The sequence below is a fragment of the Schistocerca piceifrons genome, chromosome 8 (genome assembly GCF_021461385.2).
Source record: "Schistocerca piceifrons isolate TAMUIC-IGC-003096 chromosome 8, iqSchPice1.1, whole genome shotgun sequence".
In the NCBI taxonomy this organism is placed as follows: domain Eukaryota; kingdom Metazoa; phylum Arthropoda; class Insecta; order Orthoptera; family Acrididae; genus Schistocerca; species Schistocerca piceifrons.
This window is the reverse complement of record NC_060145.1, coordinates 172,694,731-172,710,721: the sequence shown is the minus strand read 5'-3', so window position 1 is coordinate 172,710,721 and position 15,991 is coordinate 172,694,731. Positions and strand designations below refer to the sequence as shown.

The 15,991-nt window shown below is 37.7% G+C and overlaps 2 protein-coding genes across 12 annotated transcripts in view; one reads left to right on the top strand and one right to left on the bottom strand.

Annotated features, from left to right (window-relative positions):
* LOC124711117 (RNA-binding protein 5-like) overlaps positions 1–11,110 on the bottom strand; it is a 126,562-nt gene extending 115,452 nt beyond the window's left edge. For 6 of the 11 annotated variants that reach the window (XM_047240985.1, XM_047240989.1, XM_047240986.1 and 3 more), the window contains exon 1: positions 10,990–11,103. The gene's annotated coding sequence lies outside the window, so the exon portion shown is untranslated. Of the gene's footprint in view, positions 1–10,989 lie in introns of all 11 variants that reach the window. The other 5 variants (XM_047240987.1, XM_047240992.1, XM_047240995.1 and 2 more) reach the window with 3 other exon arrangements.
* Positions 11,111–11,233: 123 nt separating this feature from the next.
* LOC124711119 (nuclear speckle splicing regulatory protein 1) overlaps positions 11,234–15,991 on the top strand; it is a 63,238-nt gene continuing 58,480 nt past the window's right edge. The window contains exons 1-3 of the mRNA XM_047241000.1: positions 11,234–11,498; positions 11,678–11,798; positions 11,920–12,075. Of these exons, the coding sequence (XP_047096956.1) occupies positions 11,476–11,498; positions 11,678–11,798; positions 11,920–12,075 (300 nt within the window). The 5' untranslated portion in view covers positions 11,234–11,475. The remainder of the gene's footprint in view (positions 11,499–11,677; positions 11,799–11,919; positions 12,076–15,991) is intronic.

The window sequence follows — 15,991 nt, the reverse complement described above, 5'->3', positions numbered from 1 at the left end:
TGTCAACGCATCTGCTTTGTATAATAAATGGAAAGATAGTTTCACATGGCCAATGACCTGCAAGAAGCAGCTATAGACCACATACGACTGAAACCATTCAATTACTCATCACAGAGTAGGTAGTGTAAGATGGCCTTAATGCTTTCCCCTTAATTCCCTTGTCCCCAGGAGCACTGCCCCATTACAATCCTCATACAACACTAACATCAGGCTTTCTGCAGATGATGCAGTTATCTATAATTAAGTACTATCTGAAACAAGGTGCATAAGTATTCAATCAAATCTTGATAAGATTTCGAAGTGATGCAGAGATTGGCAACTTGCTTTAAATGCTCACAACTGTAAAACTGTGCATGTCACAAAATGAAAAGCATGGTATCCTATGACTACAATATCAATAAATCATGGTTGGAATTGGCTAGCTTATACTAATACCCGAGTGTAACACTCTGTTGGTATATGAAATGGAATGATCAAACTGGCTCAGTCTTGGATAAAGCAGGTGGTAGACTTTGGTTTATTGATAGAATACTGGGGAAGTGCAATCAGTCTACAAAGGAGATTGCTTACAAATCATTTGCATGACCCATTCTAGAATACTGCTCAAGTGCGTGGGATCCGTACCAAATAGGACTAATTGGGGGTACTAACATGCAGAGAAGGGCAGCACAAATAGTCACTGGTTTGTTTAATCCATGGAAGAGTGTCACAGAGGTACTCACAGATTTGTATTGGAAGACACTGAAGATAGACATAAACTATCCCGAGAAATTCTATTAACAAACATTCAAATGGTGACTTCAGGAATATACTACAATCCTCTAGTTATCAGTCACATAGGGATCATTTGAATAAGATTAGAATAATTACTGCACACACAAAGGTATTCAAACAATCATTCATCGAGTGCTCCATACATGAATGGAACAGGAAGAAATCCTGGGTTAACGGAAACGTCTGATTCCACCCGTCTGCTTTTACCAATGACGTCACCAATATGGCGGAAACAACCACTCACAACAACTCCCAAATCGCAGTTGTGATGTCATTACGTAAACATGACAACAAACACAAAAATAGTTCGAAAAATCATCAACCACATATTCCTCCAAAAATATAATGAAACTAATGGGACAAACAGGAGAAATTGGGGGTTTCTGGGTAGGGACAAACTAAAAATAAACACACGCTGCTAAACCAAATGTTAAAAACGATAAAATAAAACGACCAGAACCTTCCCAAAATCAATTAAATACAATCCACTGGAATCGAACACTTCCCTTGACCTATATAGATCAACAGAAACTACCGATACCATATCAAGAAACCCAAAACTACAACTACGTCTACAATCATAACTACTTCAAAAAGCACAACAAACCAACAAAATTGGAATCAAACACTTCCATTGACCTACATACATCAACAGCAACTACTGATACCGAATCATGAAATCCAAAACTACAACCACATCCACAATCACCATTGCTTCAAAAAGCACAACAAACCAACAAAATTTGAATCGAACACTTCCCCTGAACTATATAGGTCAACAGCAACTACAGATACAAAATCATGAAACCCAAAACTAAAACCACGTCCACAATCATCACTACTTCAAAAAGCACAACAAACCAACAAAATTGGAATAGAACATATCCCTTGACCTATATAGGTCTACCGATGCCACACTATAAGTCTCAAATCTTTCACCACCACCGCACTAAAACCTACCACAAAAGAAAACACCTACAAAATCAAAATTGGAATCGAACGCTTCCCTTGACATGTTATCCTTACGACATCTCTACATATAGCCATCCCTAATCCGAGCCGCCAGAACGTTAGCAAGCCTCATTTCTTCATGACACACTGAACACTTCATGACTTCAGCCAACAGGCCGAATAGCTGAAGAAATTTTATTAGAGACAACGCACTGTCTCCCATCATCGCCGACAACCGAAAAATGTTGGCCTTGTCAGTCATATTTATACCTACCAAAGACATGAACAAAGAGATTTACCAAAATTCACTCACGACAAACAGCAAAAAAACTACAATAACGTTGACATAACAAACCCAAAATCGTTAACTCACTGAAAAATATTCCGCTGAAAGCACAGTCACGTACAATGCACAGTCACGTACAATGCTAGCACACAAGTGAACCCCATACGCCACATAACACGCTAACCATAAACACACCACTAGAGAGAACCACCGACCGCAACAATATGCCACCTATGAACATGCCACACAAGCAAACTAAACCAAAAACATCACCCATCACACACCACGTAAACACACCACCAGAGAGCACCACCGATCACATCAAAATGACACCTACAAACATGCCACTCTCACAAACTAAACTCCGTGCCGTCGTGACGTCACACAACACAACAGCCTTATGCCATGGGTCAAAGCCGGCGGGTGGAATCGGACACTTTGGTTGACCTGAAATCCTAATAAATGGTACAATGGTACATACCCTCTGCCCTGCACTTCACTGTGATTTGCAGAATATTGATATAGATGTTTTTTTTTTGAAAGGATGTTTTGATAACTGATGATATACTTCTAAATTCAGTCAGTCAGTGACAATCTGATGGAATGAACTAATAATTTCAATCTACAGTTTTACCAACTCAAAACCAAACCATCACCTTTCATCCTAACCCAGGCATCACGCTATAGTACAGTACTTTCAGACAATTAAGATTTCATATTCATGTTCATTTTTCAATGATCTGGTCTCTCTCTGTTTGTGCACATAATATGCCACACAACACATTATCATTACATTTTGGGACAATGCCAATGTTCGGAGGTTTCATTAGCCCATTTCATGAGATGGAGAAGCACCAAACGTTATATTGTGAGCACCAAATGTTATATTGTGAGATACAGCTCAGCAGCAGTAAATAAACAGTTCCAAGTAAGGATTTCAGCTATATACTGTGTTTCACATATTTATTTTTATTGTTCTGGCAAATACCTTGCAAACTTGCCGGATTGCAACCACCTTTTTTTACCAAATACACCGTTATCTCATGGTTATCATCACATCATGATTTAGGACACTACCTTCAACTCGTTACTGTTAAACACACTGACTGACTGTTGCTCTCTCATCCCTCCCTTGCAAGCAGTAGTTGACACATACAGTTTCAATCCAGTCACTCCTTGTAGCGAGTACTGTGACACTGATCTGCTCAAGCATGCAAATAACACCACTATTCCTTTCAATGGTGTCTGCAGTTTATTCCACATCGTCTATCATTTTTTGAAATATATAGTGCTCAGCAAGACTGGGAATACATTACGAGACAATACCTCAGTTTAAGCTATTGCCACCAAAGTTAACGGAAATACGGAAGCGTCCGATCCCGCCCGTCTGCTTTGACCCATGACGTCACAAATATGGCGGAAACAAAAACAATCACACACACTTTCCACAAGAAGCCTAATGACACTAACGGGACAAGCGCGGGAAATGGGGTGTTTTGGGTGGGGGCAAACTAAATATAAACAAATTTAGACTCCTTGCATAGCTACAACGTGTAAGTGAAGACAGCCATGCATGAATACCCACCCACCTCCCCAGGGGTTGTAACTCCTGCAACCCATAGAAGATAAAGATGCTTCAGTAGCTGATTAGTGTTTTTTGTCTTTAAAAAAAAAAAAAATCTCACGGGATAGAACGAACAGATCAGAAAGATAAATATAATAAACTAAAACAGAAATTGGAGGACACAGATAATTAAAATAAGTAATAAGTGTTTTTAATTTTAAAAAATCTCACGTGATAGAACGAACAGATCAGAAAAGTAAATAAAATAAGATAAAACAGAACTGGAGACAGCCACACTCAAACCAAACTCCGCACCGTCATGACGTCACACACAACACCCTTACGTCACGGGTCAAAGCCGACGCGTGGGATCGGACACTTCTGTTGACCCAAGTTAACATGCTAATTTCTGCAGGTTGCCTACCATAGATTTTTCAAATTCAATTCACAACCTGAGGTAGTGGTTAAGTTGATGGTAACCATCACAGCAGATGTATAACCATCCTGAAATAACTATCACATGTCACCGATTTCCTAAATTTCAATCAGGACATGAGAGATTATAAGAATTCACTGCAACCAAATGTGTTGTCCATTTATTATTTCCTCACTGGTTACTCAAAACTCCCTTGCTTTCCCAACACACTTTATAGCAAGAGCTTGCAACACTGCTACATGAAACATTTAAGTAACAGCATTGTCCATAATTGCAATTTTAACATTTAACAGTAACCTTTATCTCTTATTCATCATTATTTCAACAAGACACAATTCAAATATGAACCATCTCCAAGGCTTTATTTCTTGTATGATAAAAGAAAATCTGTGAGAATAAGTTTGAGCAACAAGATGTTTGTAAAATAGATACGGAAAAAAGATGAGAACATTTAATAAAAACCATCAGTTCTACGTGAAATGGGGGGAGGGAAGATGCCAAAGCCGCAAAAAATGACAAGTAGAAATCAGAAATAAAATATGAATGAAAAATCACCACTGTGCCATGCTACAACTATCAATATGAGAGATGTTTCAATTAACCATACCTCTGAAGGTTGTATCTGTGACTGTGAAACTGTTAAAAGAAGAACAACACTCCAGACCAGTCTCTAAAATTCATCTTCATTAGTCACAGCACATACTGTACAATTGTTTATCTTCTAGTGACAATGTAGGACTTCAGATCACACAGCTTCCATGAGCAAGACACTGTTGTTAGATGTTCTAAAATTATTTAAATTCTTGGCAAAGAATACAGAATAAAATTAATTTGACAATGCAAATAGACTGCACGATATTTTTCCCCCTTTACTCCTTCACAAAGCAGACAGAATAATGGAAGAAACTTTCACAAACTGTTTGTAGCAGCAGCAATAAGTGCTTTTATTTTGTCAAACTATTAATAATCATGCATGCCTTTGCCTCTGAAAATTTTCTTCTTAAATTTAAGAAAGAATACAGCCTTAAAAAAATATATATATATATATATATATATATATATATATATATATATGACAACATAGCCGTTCCTCAAACAGCAAGTAATAATATCAAGAAGACTTCGCACTATATTCAGATTACTGTAATGCAGAATTTGTGTATGTTGTTCTTCAAGCTTGATGAACTGTGACTCGATTTTTGTGCAAGGTTTTTTGACCATATGGGCACTCAACAGCGAGGTTATCTGCACCCTGACACATTTTAAAAGGAATGAATGTGCTGGATTTTCATTACAAATTGTTCTCACAGATAACATAAGGATAGCTGATGCCAAAATTTTTAGATGGGGTTCAGGTCAATGTGCTCAGAAGAATTGTGCAGCAAAACCACTTTCTACTGCTCCGTGGATAAATGGCAGTACTATTTGCATCATTCTAGGTGATACTGCGCATGTTCTGATGAGTGGTTCCACACAGCAGTACGACCAAAATACAAACACAATCTTTGTTTTAAGAACAAGCTTATGCAATAGCAGATACAGATGACTGACAACTGGTCTCTATAGTATATTTCGTTTTGTTCTATATGAACATCTTCACATCTCAGTAACAATGGATGTGGATATGAAAGTCAAATGTTTGAATGAAAACTTTTGAGCCTCTTCAAATTCAATTCTCATTGTAGACTGTTACTGAAATTACACTGATATATTATGCCTGCCATTATTATACTTGGATGAATAACCTGATACCACACAGCAGGGGGAGCTTAAGTCTAGAACAGGGCCTGTGGCAGCCAAGGCCCTGCTTCTCTACTGCTCACAGGTTGACAATTCATCAGCTTTGCGTACTCAATGACAGGCGAGAAAGTGTCTAGCACCAAAATAGAAACCAATCTCTTCTTCGCTGTTATCATGAACATTTGACCATTTTTCTCCAAATATGTCACAAATTAAGAGATTGTGGTTAGGGTGGAACATGACAGTTTGGTTATGAGTTGACAAAGTCAATGAACGTATTTTTAAAAAAAAGGTTAAGGTTGGATTGGATTGGAATGTGACAGTTTGGTCATGAGTTGGCGAAGCCAATGATGTGAAAACTGAAATACCTGGTTGCGATGACCGGCTGAACTTTATTGAACCCAAGGCCTAGGTTAGGTTGGGATATGATAGTTCTACTTGCAAAATATACATTAATAATCTTTATTGTCATATTTGTTTTTATACTGGTTAGGTTGGGATCTGACAGCATCACTTCAATTAAATTAATATTCTTTATTAATCAAATTGTGTGCAGGGACTGAACATAGACAATCAGGAAAAGAACAGCAACTGATTGCAACATCCGTTGTTTTATTACAGCAGATCTAGATTTCAACTATGACAGTCATCTGCAGTGCATAAAACAACAGGTGAAATTTGTCCAAAGGTATCACGATTAAACAACATTGACAGGTGTACAGGATACAGGAGTCTAACCTGTATGCTCTACACCAACCAATATTATTCACTATGTAACAGTTTGGAACAATGTCAGCTGTTATGTATATTGAAATGTAATATGTAATAAAACAACAGATTCTGAGATCAACAGTTGTTGCTGTTTTCGCCATTGCCAATAATCTTTAATGTCAAATATTTGCCGGTTTCTTCTGAATGTGTTACAATTTTGTAGGTAGTATGTCTTTGAAAGCCGTTGTGTGTCCACTGCTGTCTCACTGGCTGCATAGATCGAGCAGTTGACACATTCTTTTTCCTTCCCATTACACCTTACGGCAAGAGCCGACAGAACTGCTGCACGAGATGCACAGAATAAGTACACAAATGGCCATGATGTAGGCTTTTACAGCGCAGTGTAGTGAAGTTTGTGATACTGCAGTTCTGCTTGGACAAGTGGCTTCAGTCGTAATAGATTGATCTGTAGTGTAACCCGAAGTCTAGGTAAGTCGCAAGAAGGTCGAATAGCTTAGTTGTAACTTGGCAAACCCAATGAATGTGTCATGGCAATATAATTTTTTTACAGTGTATTCTGTAATAATATTAATGTTCCCATTTTAAATTATTTTTCCACTGCACTGTGCCATTTACGGGCTTTACGCGTTTCAAGAAGCAAAGACGAAGTACATTTCTGTCCAAAATTTCTTTAACAATAAGAGGATCTTAATAGTTTCATATTTAAGCTATTTGATCAAGATGGCACCGATAGGAAAGTGTAGTGACACTTCTCTCTCATTAAAAAGGTAAAAAATGAACAGTTCTTCATGGACAGAATGTGAAAAGCATGTGATGAAGGGTATACTGTGTATCAAATGCAAACAATGGTTACACGAAAAGTGCGCGAAAGTAAATCTAAAATTCGTCAGCGATGATTTTCCGTGGACATGTCACGTGACAAAACGGCCGATCTGTAAGTGCAGTTGATAAAAAAAACGAAATTATAAAGTTACTACAAAGTGACATTGAGGCATTAAAATCTGAACTTTCGGCCATCAAGAAAGAAAACAGTATATTAATACAAGAAAAGAAGTCCTATGTGTGTAAAAACCATCAAACGGAAAAGCAAGAAGATCACGAAAATACGAGTGAACGATCAGACTTTAAAAAACAACAACATTTCAAGTGTTCCCGCTGATGTGTCGGTAAACTCAGTAAGCCAAAAACTGGAAGATAAATATAAATGGAAGGTGGTGACATACAGCAAAAGGAAAAACAAGCGACTGATACCCAACAAAAGGAAAATGACTTTTTAATAATTGGTGATTCGCTGCTGAAGAATATCGCTGTCTCCAATTGCAAGATCGGCGAATGACCTGGAATTAGAACGCAACAACTCGGTAAATATTTTAAAAATATAGTAAATGCAAGACAAGCTACTACAGAACCAGATTCTGAAACCAGACATAATTATTAAGAGGTGTTTATACATGTTGGAATGAATTTGTTAAGGAGCAGCAGTGAGGAAGAAATGGCAAACGAAACAAGAAACATGATTCATTCTGCAAGAAATATGTATGCAGGATCTCAGCTGATACTTGGCGGAATCATAAACAGAAGGTCAGTAAGAGAAAAATATATTGCCAAAATAAATTGCGCTCTTAAAGAACAATGTGATCATCTAGGGGCAGTTTTTATAGACTCAAACAAATTCCCGTGTGAAAACTCACTAGCGAAGGATGGCTTGCATTTAAATAGACTGGGGTCTGTAACATTCAGCAGAATGTTTGCAGATGTCTGCAAAATCATTAGAAGCAAAGGAAACTAATATGGGGTGAAAAATTGTAAACTTTAGATGGAAAAGAAAAATATAAGCACCATACAAAAAAAGATGATGCTAAAGAATTTGCCTCAGAATACAGCTCACAACATGTAAACCAACAAAAGAAAAATTAAATAAAAAAATACTCAATACTTTGGTAACAAAAAATTAGAAGCAGAAGTACTCCTGAGTGAAGTAAGACCAGACATATTATGCATCAGTGAACATGGACTAACTGAAAATAAAATAGGTAATGTTGCAATAAAAGACTACCAACTAGCTAGTTACTTCTGCAGATGTAAAGGGTGGTGGTGGTAGTGTGTGTGTGTGTGTGTGTGTGTGTGTGTGTGTGTGTGTGTGTGAATATTAAAACAGGTACTTTCAATAAGAATGTAAACAGTGAAGCTGCTACATTGCCCGTAGCTAGATAAAAAGACTTTGAAGTTACTCGTAAAGTGACAGGATTTTAGTGTGCTTCCGTATTTCCTAAGAAGGTATTAGGTCAATTAAAACAGACAACACAGTGGTCACAGATGGTATGGAAATAGCAAACATACAGAACAATAACTGTATCAGTGTAGTAGAAAACTTAAAATTGGAAAGAAATAGTCAAAAACAGAAGAGCGTTAAGGTACCATAAAGGTCATGCAGTACTATGTTCTTAAGACCAGTCACAGAAGACGAACTATGGGAAACTATACAGAAACTGAAGTCCAAGAAATCAGCTTGTGGTGATGAAATATCAAATCATGTAATAAAACTGGTAGGCCTAAGTGAGCAGATAATAACACCACTGCTGAACACAGCAAACTGTTGTTTCAGAGATGGAATTTTTCCAGAAAAACTGAAGATAACAAAGGTAGTGCCAGTGTACAACAAAGGGGATAAGGATGACCTCAACAACTTCAGACCAGTTTCACTTATATCAGTTTTCTTGACAATCCTAGAGATGCTTATGTATACCAAATTAGTTAATTATTTGGACAAACATAACATTCTCATACCCTCACAACACTGTTACAGAAAGGGTAAATCTACAGAATCAGCAACTGCCAGTCTAACAGAATACATTTTAAAGTTTTTAGATGAAAAAAAAAGTTTTCTCTGTAATGTTTCTGTATCTTTCAAAAGCATTTGACACCACTGACCATGAAATGATACAAAAATTAGGCAACTATGGCATTCAAGGGCAACCAGGTGAATGGATAAAATCATACTTGTGGAACCGCAAGCAGTATGTATCATTAGGAAACTCATACCAATCAGAAACCAAACCTATCAAATATGGAGTGCCCCAGGGTTCGGTAATGAGGCCATTGTTATTTAATGTGTTTGTTAATGATATGTGTTGAGAAGGAAGAAAAGGAAATACTGTATGCTGATAACAACACTAAATAGTGACCAAAATATGGAACAGCTTGAGAGAAGAGCATACATATTTGCAAATGTTACAGCTCAAGAAGTACGGAGCACACCCAACCGACTGGCAATGCTAGAAAAAGGACCCCAGTACTCTGGTATCAGACTACTAAGAAGTCTGCCTAAAAACCTGCAAGATAGTGTAATTGACAATGACTTTCCAAAGAAACTTAAAGACTATCTCATTTGCAGAATACTTACGCCATTAAATTTGTATATATTGTTATTCATTATCAATTACGTAAAAATGTAAGCTGTAGGGGTAGAAATATAAGTGATAATGAATGTTACTACTTTGACGTGTCCTATATTACACGTACATTTACTGTATAAAATGTAATCTTACAGGATCAAATAAAATTAAATTCAATACAATTCAATTCAAAATGCTAACAACTGTGTATTGTCATAGCTGACAGTGGTTATGTAGTGCTTTGTCGATAGTGTCATTAGTAAAAGATTGAAGGGTGGTTGTCATATTCTTCATTACGCCAATACACAGGACGTCCAGTGTGTATTGTCCGCAGACTTCGGGCATAATAGTCTCTCACATCTGGCCAGTTAAAGGCCTATAAACCCTCTACACTGATCCACATATCTCTAAATATGTGGTTGTAGAATAATCCACACCATTCCATTAAAAGTAGGCTGGCCAAGGTGTAACACACAGACTGGATATAATAGAAAATCTGCTCATCCGGGGATGGATATAAGAACTGACAAATTGTGTGTACAACAAACACAGGTGAATTTCACGTTCTGGTTAAGGTGTCCTATTGATTTCTGGGCACAATGCCCTTATAACATTTAATGCATTGCAATAATTACGCACTTCACATAAGAAGCTACAGCAGGCAACACCCACAGCTTGACATTCACCACATAAGCAATTTCAGTGATTGGTTCTTCACTTCTGCTGAATACGGGATATATGTAAATAACTACCTCCTAATCAAAATAGTTCAATGAAATTCAAATACACAACAAAAACCAACCTCCTACCCATTTTCTGAAAATTTATATGCTATTCCCGCAATTCTCAGTTAAACCTAACACTAGCGGTTTGCACAGATTGTAAAGTAACTTTTACTTTACATGACAGCAGCTTGCCTATGTCGATAATATGTTTTCAAAACAAAATAAAAATCATATTTGGAACGAAACTGGCAAAATGGAGTCGTAGCGACGCACAGCGTGCATAGGAACCATTTTTAACACCGCCAAGAGAATAGTCCTTCAAAATAAACAGAGATTCTTGCGCACAGGTTAACAATAAATACGTAAGGAATTTATATGTAATGTACCTTCATATTTCGAAGACATAATACGCCCTTTTATTCGTCCAAAACACAAATATTACGCTTCTTCAACTCGCTGAACCACAATTCGTCCGCTCAAGATACAGTGACGTCACATGGTAGGTGTATATTCTTTGCTTCGATTACATGATAACCAATAATATCGAATGGTTACGATTTTATTTTATTTTTTGTGTTGCATTTCGCGAAGAAAAGCATCCGAAGGCTTTCATTACACAGCACTCAGCAGCAAAGGGCTATTCCATGACAGAACCACAATTTCTGTGCAGATTCCCAGACTAGAGATCTGCAGTGAGCTCATCTTTGCTTGCACATTGAACTCTGGAATGGAATTATTATTATTATTTTTTTTTTTCTCTTTGATCAATGTGTATTATTGAGCACTGTACGAGTCTGTTGTTGACCACCGTGTTTTGTTACGTACAAAGACCCAATCGTCAGTGACAGAGGAAGTGTGCTATAAGTTTCAGTATGTCAGCAACTAATAACAAACAGTAAGTATTAAAAAATAGCAACTTGTGTCATCTAGTTGTAATTATAATTTAGTTAGGATTGTACGTTCTTCACCATATCTGTAAACAGAAACAAATAGTGAACTTGAAGAGTGCCATTCAAAATAAATACCTTGTACAGTTGTCATTGTAAGTAATATAACACGCTCTGTAATTGACAGGTATGGCCTAATAGTTCCAAAAAAGCCAGGTCAGTCTGGATTACAACCTCGACTCGCGGTATTTAATGACAATAGTGATTCTGGAGATGAAGGAGGTGACTGGGTAAAACGAGCCTTGAAGGTAACAAGATAGCATATATATGTTGGCGAGAATACGATTTTATACACATTCGCATCCCTTGTTGCTGTTATTTCCGAATCATAAATTAAATATACGTTCCATGTAATTTTACTGTTAACAGCGAGATTCTCAGAAGAGTTTACAGAAGAAACAAACTAAACTTGAAATGGAAAGAGCATTGGCCGTGGATCCTACAGTTTATCAGTACGATGAGATATACGATAAAATGGAGGAAAAGAAAGCAGAGGAAAAAAAACTGAAATCAACTGACAAGAAGGTAAGAGTTTCAGGACCAAATAGGCCCTGTGCAGATATCATTCCTGTATCATTGTGTGTTTATACATGATAATACATGCAGCTAAGTCTTCTTCTTACCCTAGTAGCCTGTTCACCCGAGAGACTCGGTACATTTTTATTAATTCCTTCATTGTACATCACAACTTCCATTAATGTATTAGTTATAAAATAACTGAAATGTAGCCAATAGTAAAAATGTCCTTTTTAAAATAAATATAAAGATCTTGTGAAGGGCATATACTGACTGAAGCACTACTTTTTTTTTAAAAAAAAAAGGAGGGGGCGAGAGAGAGAGAAAGAGAGAGGGGGAGGGGGGGATCTCGAATCAAGTAGGCCCTAAAAGTGTTTTAAGTTTCTTTAGAATTCTTATTACTTAAAATCACTTAAGGTCAGTATGAAAGTGATTGAATATTTTCATTTTACCGATTCTGCATGTCAGGTTAAATAGTAGACCAACGTAATTTCATTCCTGATGTTATATTTATGACTAGTTGTAAATTGCAATTGTACTTAATCATGACTTTATGATTAAGTTGTTTTCAGTTAGTATTCCAAGTTGGGGTCAGTTCACGCATTCAGTATCACTTGTCTGCTTTGATCCGTGACACAACTGTGTGGTGTTGTTTGACATAGTGGTGGTGTGGCTTATTTACTTTTGTATTGTTTGCAGAGGATGTGCTGGAGTATGAATTGGTACACTTTAGTGTGGTTTGTTGTGTTTCTAAATTGTTAGTGAATCTTGTTAGTGATATTAGACTCTTGACTACAGTTGTGGTGAAAATAATGTTGGGAGAGTTTGTGGCAATTTGTTACATGGTGGTTATAATTTAACCTGAGTGCAACACCCCCCCCCCCCCCCCCCCTTAAAAAAACACACGAACATTAAAAGAAAACAAAACAATAAAATCCATCTGTTAATTAAACAACATACAGAATGTTACATAGTTAGCCTTACACAAAAAGAGCCATCTTATTAAACTAATGCAGCTATTTACTATTACAGTAATTTGTTTTTTGATACTAGAAAAGCAGTTATATAACATTTACACATCCAGAAAACAAACTTATGTAAAATTGTAAGTACAATATAGTTTAAATACAAAAATTTGTAGGTAGCTACTAATTCTTGGATCTTCTCCTTTTTAAATTATTTCTTAGTTTTGGCCAAACAAGCCTGTAAGTGAAGGAGGTTCACTCAGTGGATGCTTAGCTGGCAGGGCAAGAAATGAGGCACTAATGAAATAGTTGTATAAATGGGTTTGTCTTGTATAAATTAATCATAGGAATTTAAATTGAACTTCTTAGTTGTTAATAAAGAAAAATGCAAAAAGCAATGAAAAGGAACTTTTTTACTGGGTTTTTCTCAATTCTGGTTTATTAGTGGGTTATTTTAATGTTGGAAAGCCTGTGCAATAGATTAGTTTTTTGGGTTTTGAATTATTAGTTCAGTGTGTTGTTTATGGTTGGGGATTTAATGTTTTGTTTTGTTTTATGTTAGTTACAGATGTAGCATTGGAGTTCATAAGTAGATCCCTGCATTTCACAATGGTGGATGATGTATTGAGCATAACTGATTTCCTGTAGGTATTCAGTTTAATTGGCAACTAGGTTAGGTGTTAAGTTTGTGAAGAAGGTATGGGACCAACCAAAGTTGCTGCATCTCTGACTTGGGGAGTAGTATATGTAGCTAGTCGACAGGACAACATATGACGTTCTATCTAGAGGGATTCCTGGTTTGAGAAGCCTAGGCTTGCTATTTGAGAAGTTGTATTGATGTTGCCATTACAGAAGCATCTGATTCCATCTGTCTACTTTGACCCATGATATCACTATATACGCACGACAGCAAACCCAAACAAAAATAAAAATGACACACTAACTTCTCACACCAAAAATAAAACGAAACTAACGGGCCAACCACAGGAAATTGGGTTTTAGGGCAGGGACAAGCTAACTATAGAACAATATATAAAATAAAAAAACACTGCACAATCCCAAAACAAATAATATAAAAAAATTTAAATTACAACCCGCGGCAACACCAACAAAACTGCAGGAATTGAACATTTCCCTTTACTTAGGTAGCTCAACTGCAGCTGTCGATACCAAAAAACCAACACAGACAACTCCAAAAAGTAAACCAAAATCCCCAACAACTCAAACACTCTAATACCGCATATTCACTCATAAATGAACAACACACAAAACATCACTGTTGCTATAAAATAAAACCAAAACAAAAATTATTTACCAGCAAAAGCCCCCAGTCACACACACACACACACACACACACACACACACACACAAACAAACCCTCAGCTCACCACCCTCGGCCTATGCATCCTGCCCACAGCCCTCAAAAAATACAAACATGCTCTGGGATGCTCTTCTGTTGGCAGTGCTCATGTAAATGAGAGTGCAGGTTGGAAGAGCACTTCTTCCCCTTCTCTATAACTGATTTAATTGCCTCCCAAAATCACTCTACAGTGTTAGTAAAAGCCCTAGTTTCATAATCATTATACTCAGTACTGTGAATAACTGCTACATTATTATAATCCCTCTTCCTACAAGACAAAAACGCATCAGAAATTATAGTACTACCCTCCTCACTATGTTCCTCAATCAGACCTGCTAGTTCCCTCTTACTATGACCCTGCAAAACCCTAAAAATGCAATCAGCACCCCCCCCCCCTTCTCCCTCTGAAATAACAACCCCACAAACTAACCCGAGAACTGCCCCTCCTGTACTTCCTCTTACCAAACTGTGTTTCATCAATTTCAACAATCACACCTGGCCCACCCAACTTCCCCATGTACTTCACATACTCCAAACAACCCTCTTGATAAAAGGGACCAATAACAAAAATAAGTGAACAAGGCAATCTCCCTCATGGCCAATCCACATTTCTCAAACCGGGTGCCACATCTTGTTGCCAGATATTATCATGCCAACTACACCACATATACATGTCCCTGGACCGAGCTGCCATAACTCTCGTCAACCTCATGTTTGTTGCCACAAACGTGACACCCAGCATGTTCAGCAGTAAGACCAAACATCTCCAAGAACTGTTTTACAGACATCATAACATCACCCATCTCAGAACACCCACAATGATATACTCGTGAACTTCACTGTCATACCCATACCTAACAAAAACACAATTGAAAAACACCATACTAATCAAGCTTAACAAAAATGCCAAACACACAAAAAAAACCTTAATAACTCGGTGAAAACACTTCCCCAATCTACATTACCGCACTAACTACTTAAACTCAAAACCACGTTAGCATGATGACAACCAAAATTCAAATGAACCGTATACCACACATTAACCCCCTGTGCCCCCCCCCCTCCCCCCCCAACCCTCAGTCCCCACTTCTGTGCGCCCGGAGCAGTTTAAGTCTTCTTCGGCTCCTCTTGCCAGGAAGAGGTCCCTTGGATCACTCCCTTCCCAGGTTTCTGCTAATGGGAGAGATGACACCCGCCAGTGGCTGAAGAGCCCAAAAGCAGCTGGTCGTAGGGCTTCACGTTCATCCTCAGTCCCGGAGACTGAATGAGTGAAGTCCTCCCAGCCAGGGAAACCCAAGGAGCAGTGAGAGAAATCCAAAAAGAAGATCCTCAAGACCAACCCACCCCACCGCCACATACAAGCTCTGTGTCTGCAGATGAGGTGGAGATTCTGGCGTCCGCTGAGGACCGAGATATCGCCAGACCCTCGGACACAATGGATATAGACTGCTCAGGCAATAAGTCCGTGGCAGCAGGTTATCCTGAGGCATAAACTGCCTCATTAAATGTTCCATGCCTTTCCAGTCTCACGATGATGTCATCCTCCAATGGGATTGAGGCAGTTTTTTTCCACCACCTGGGTGAGCTACAGCAATTGTTA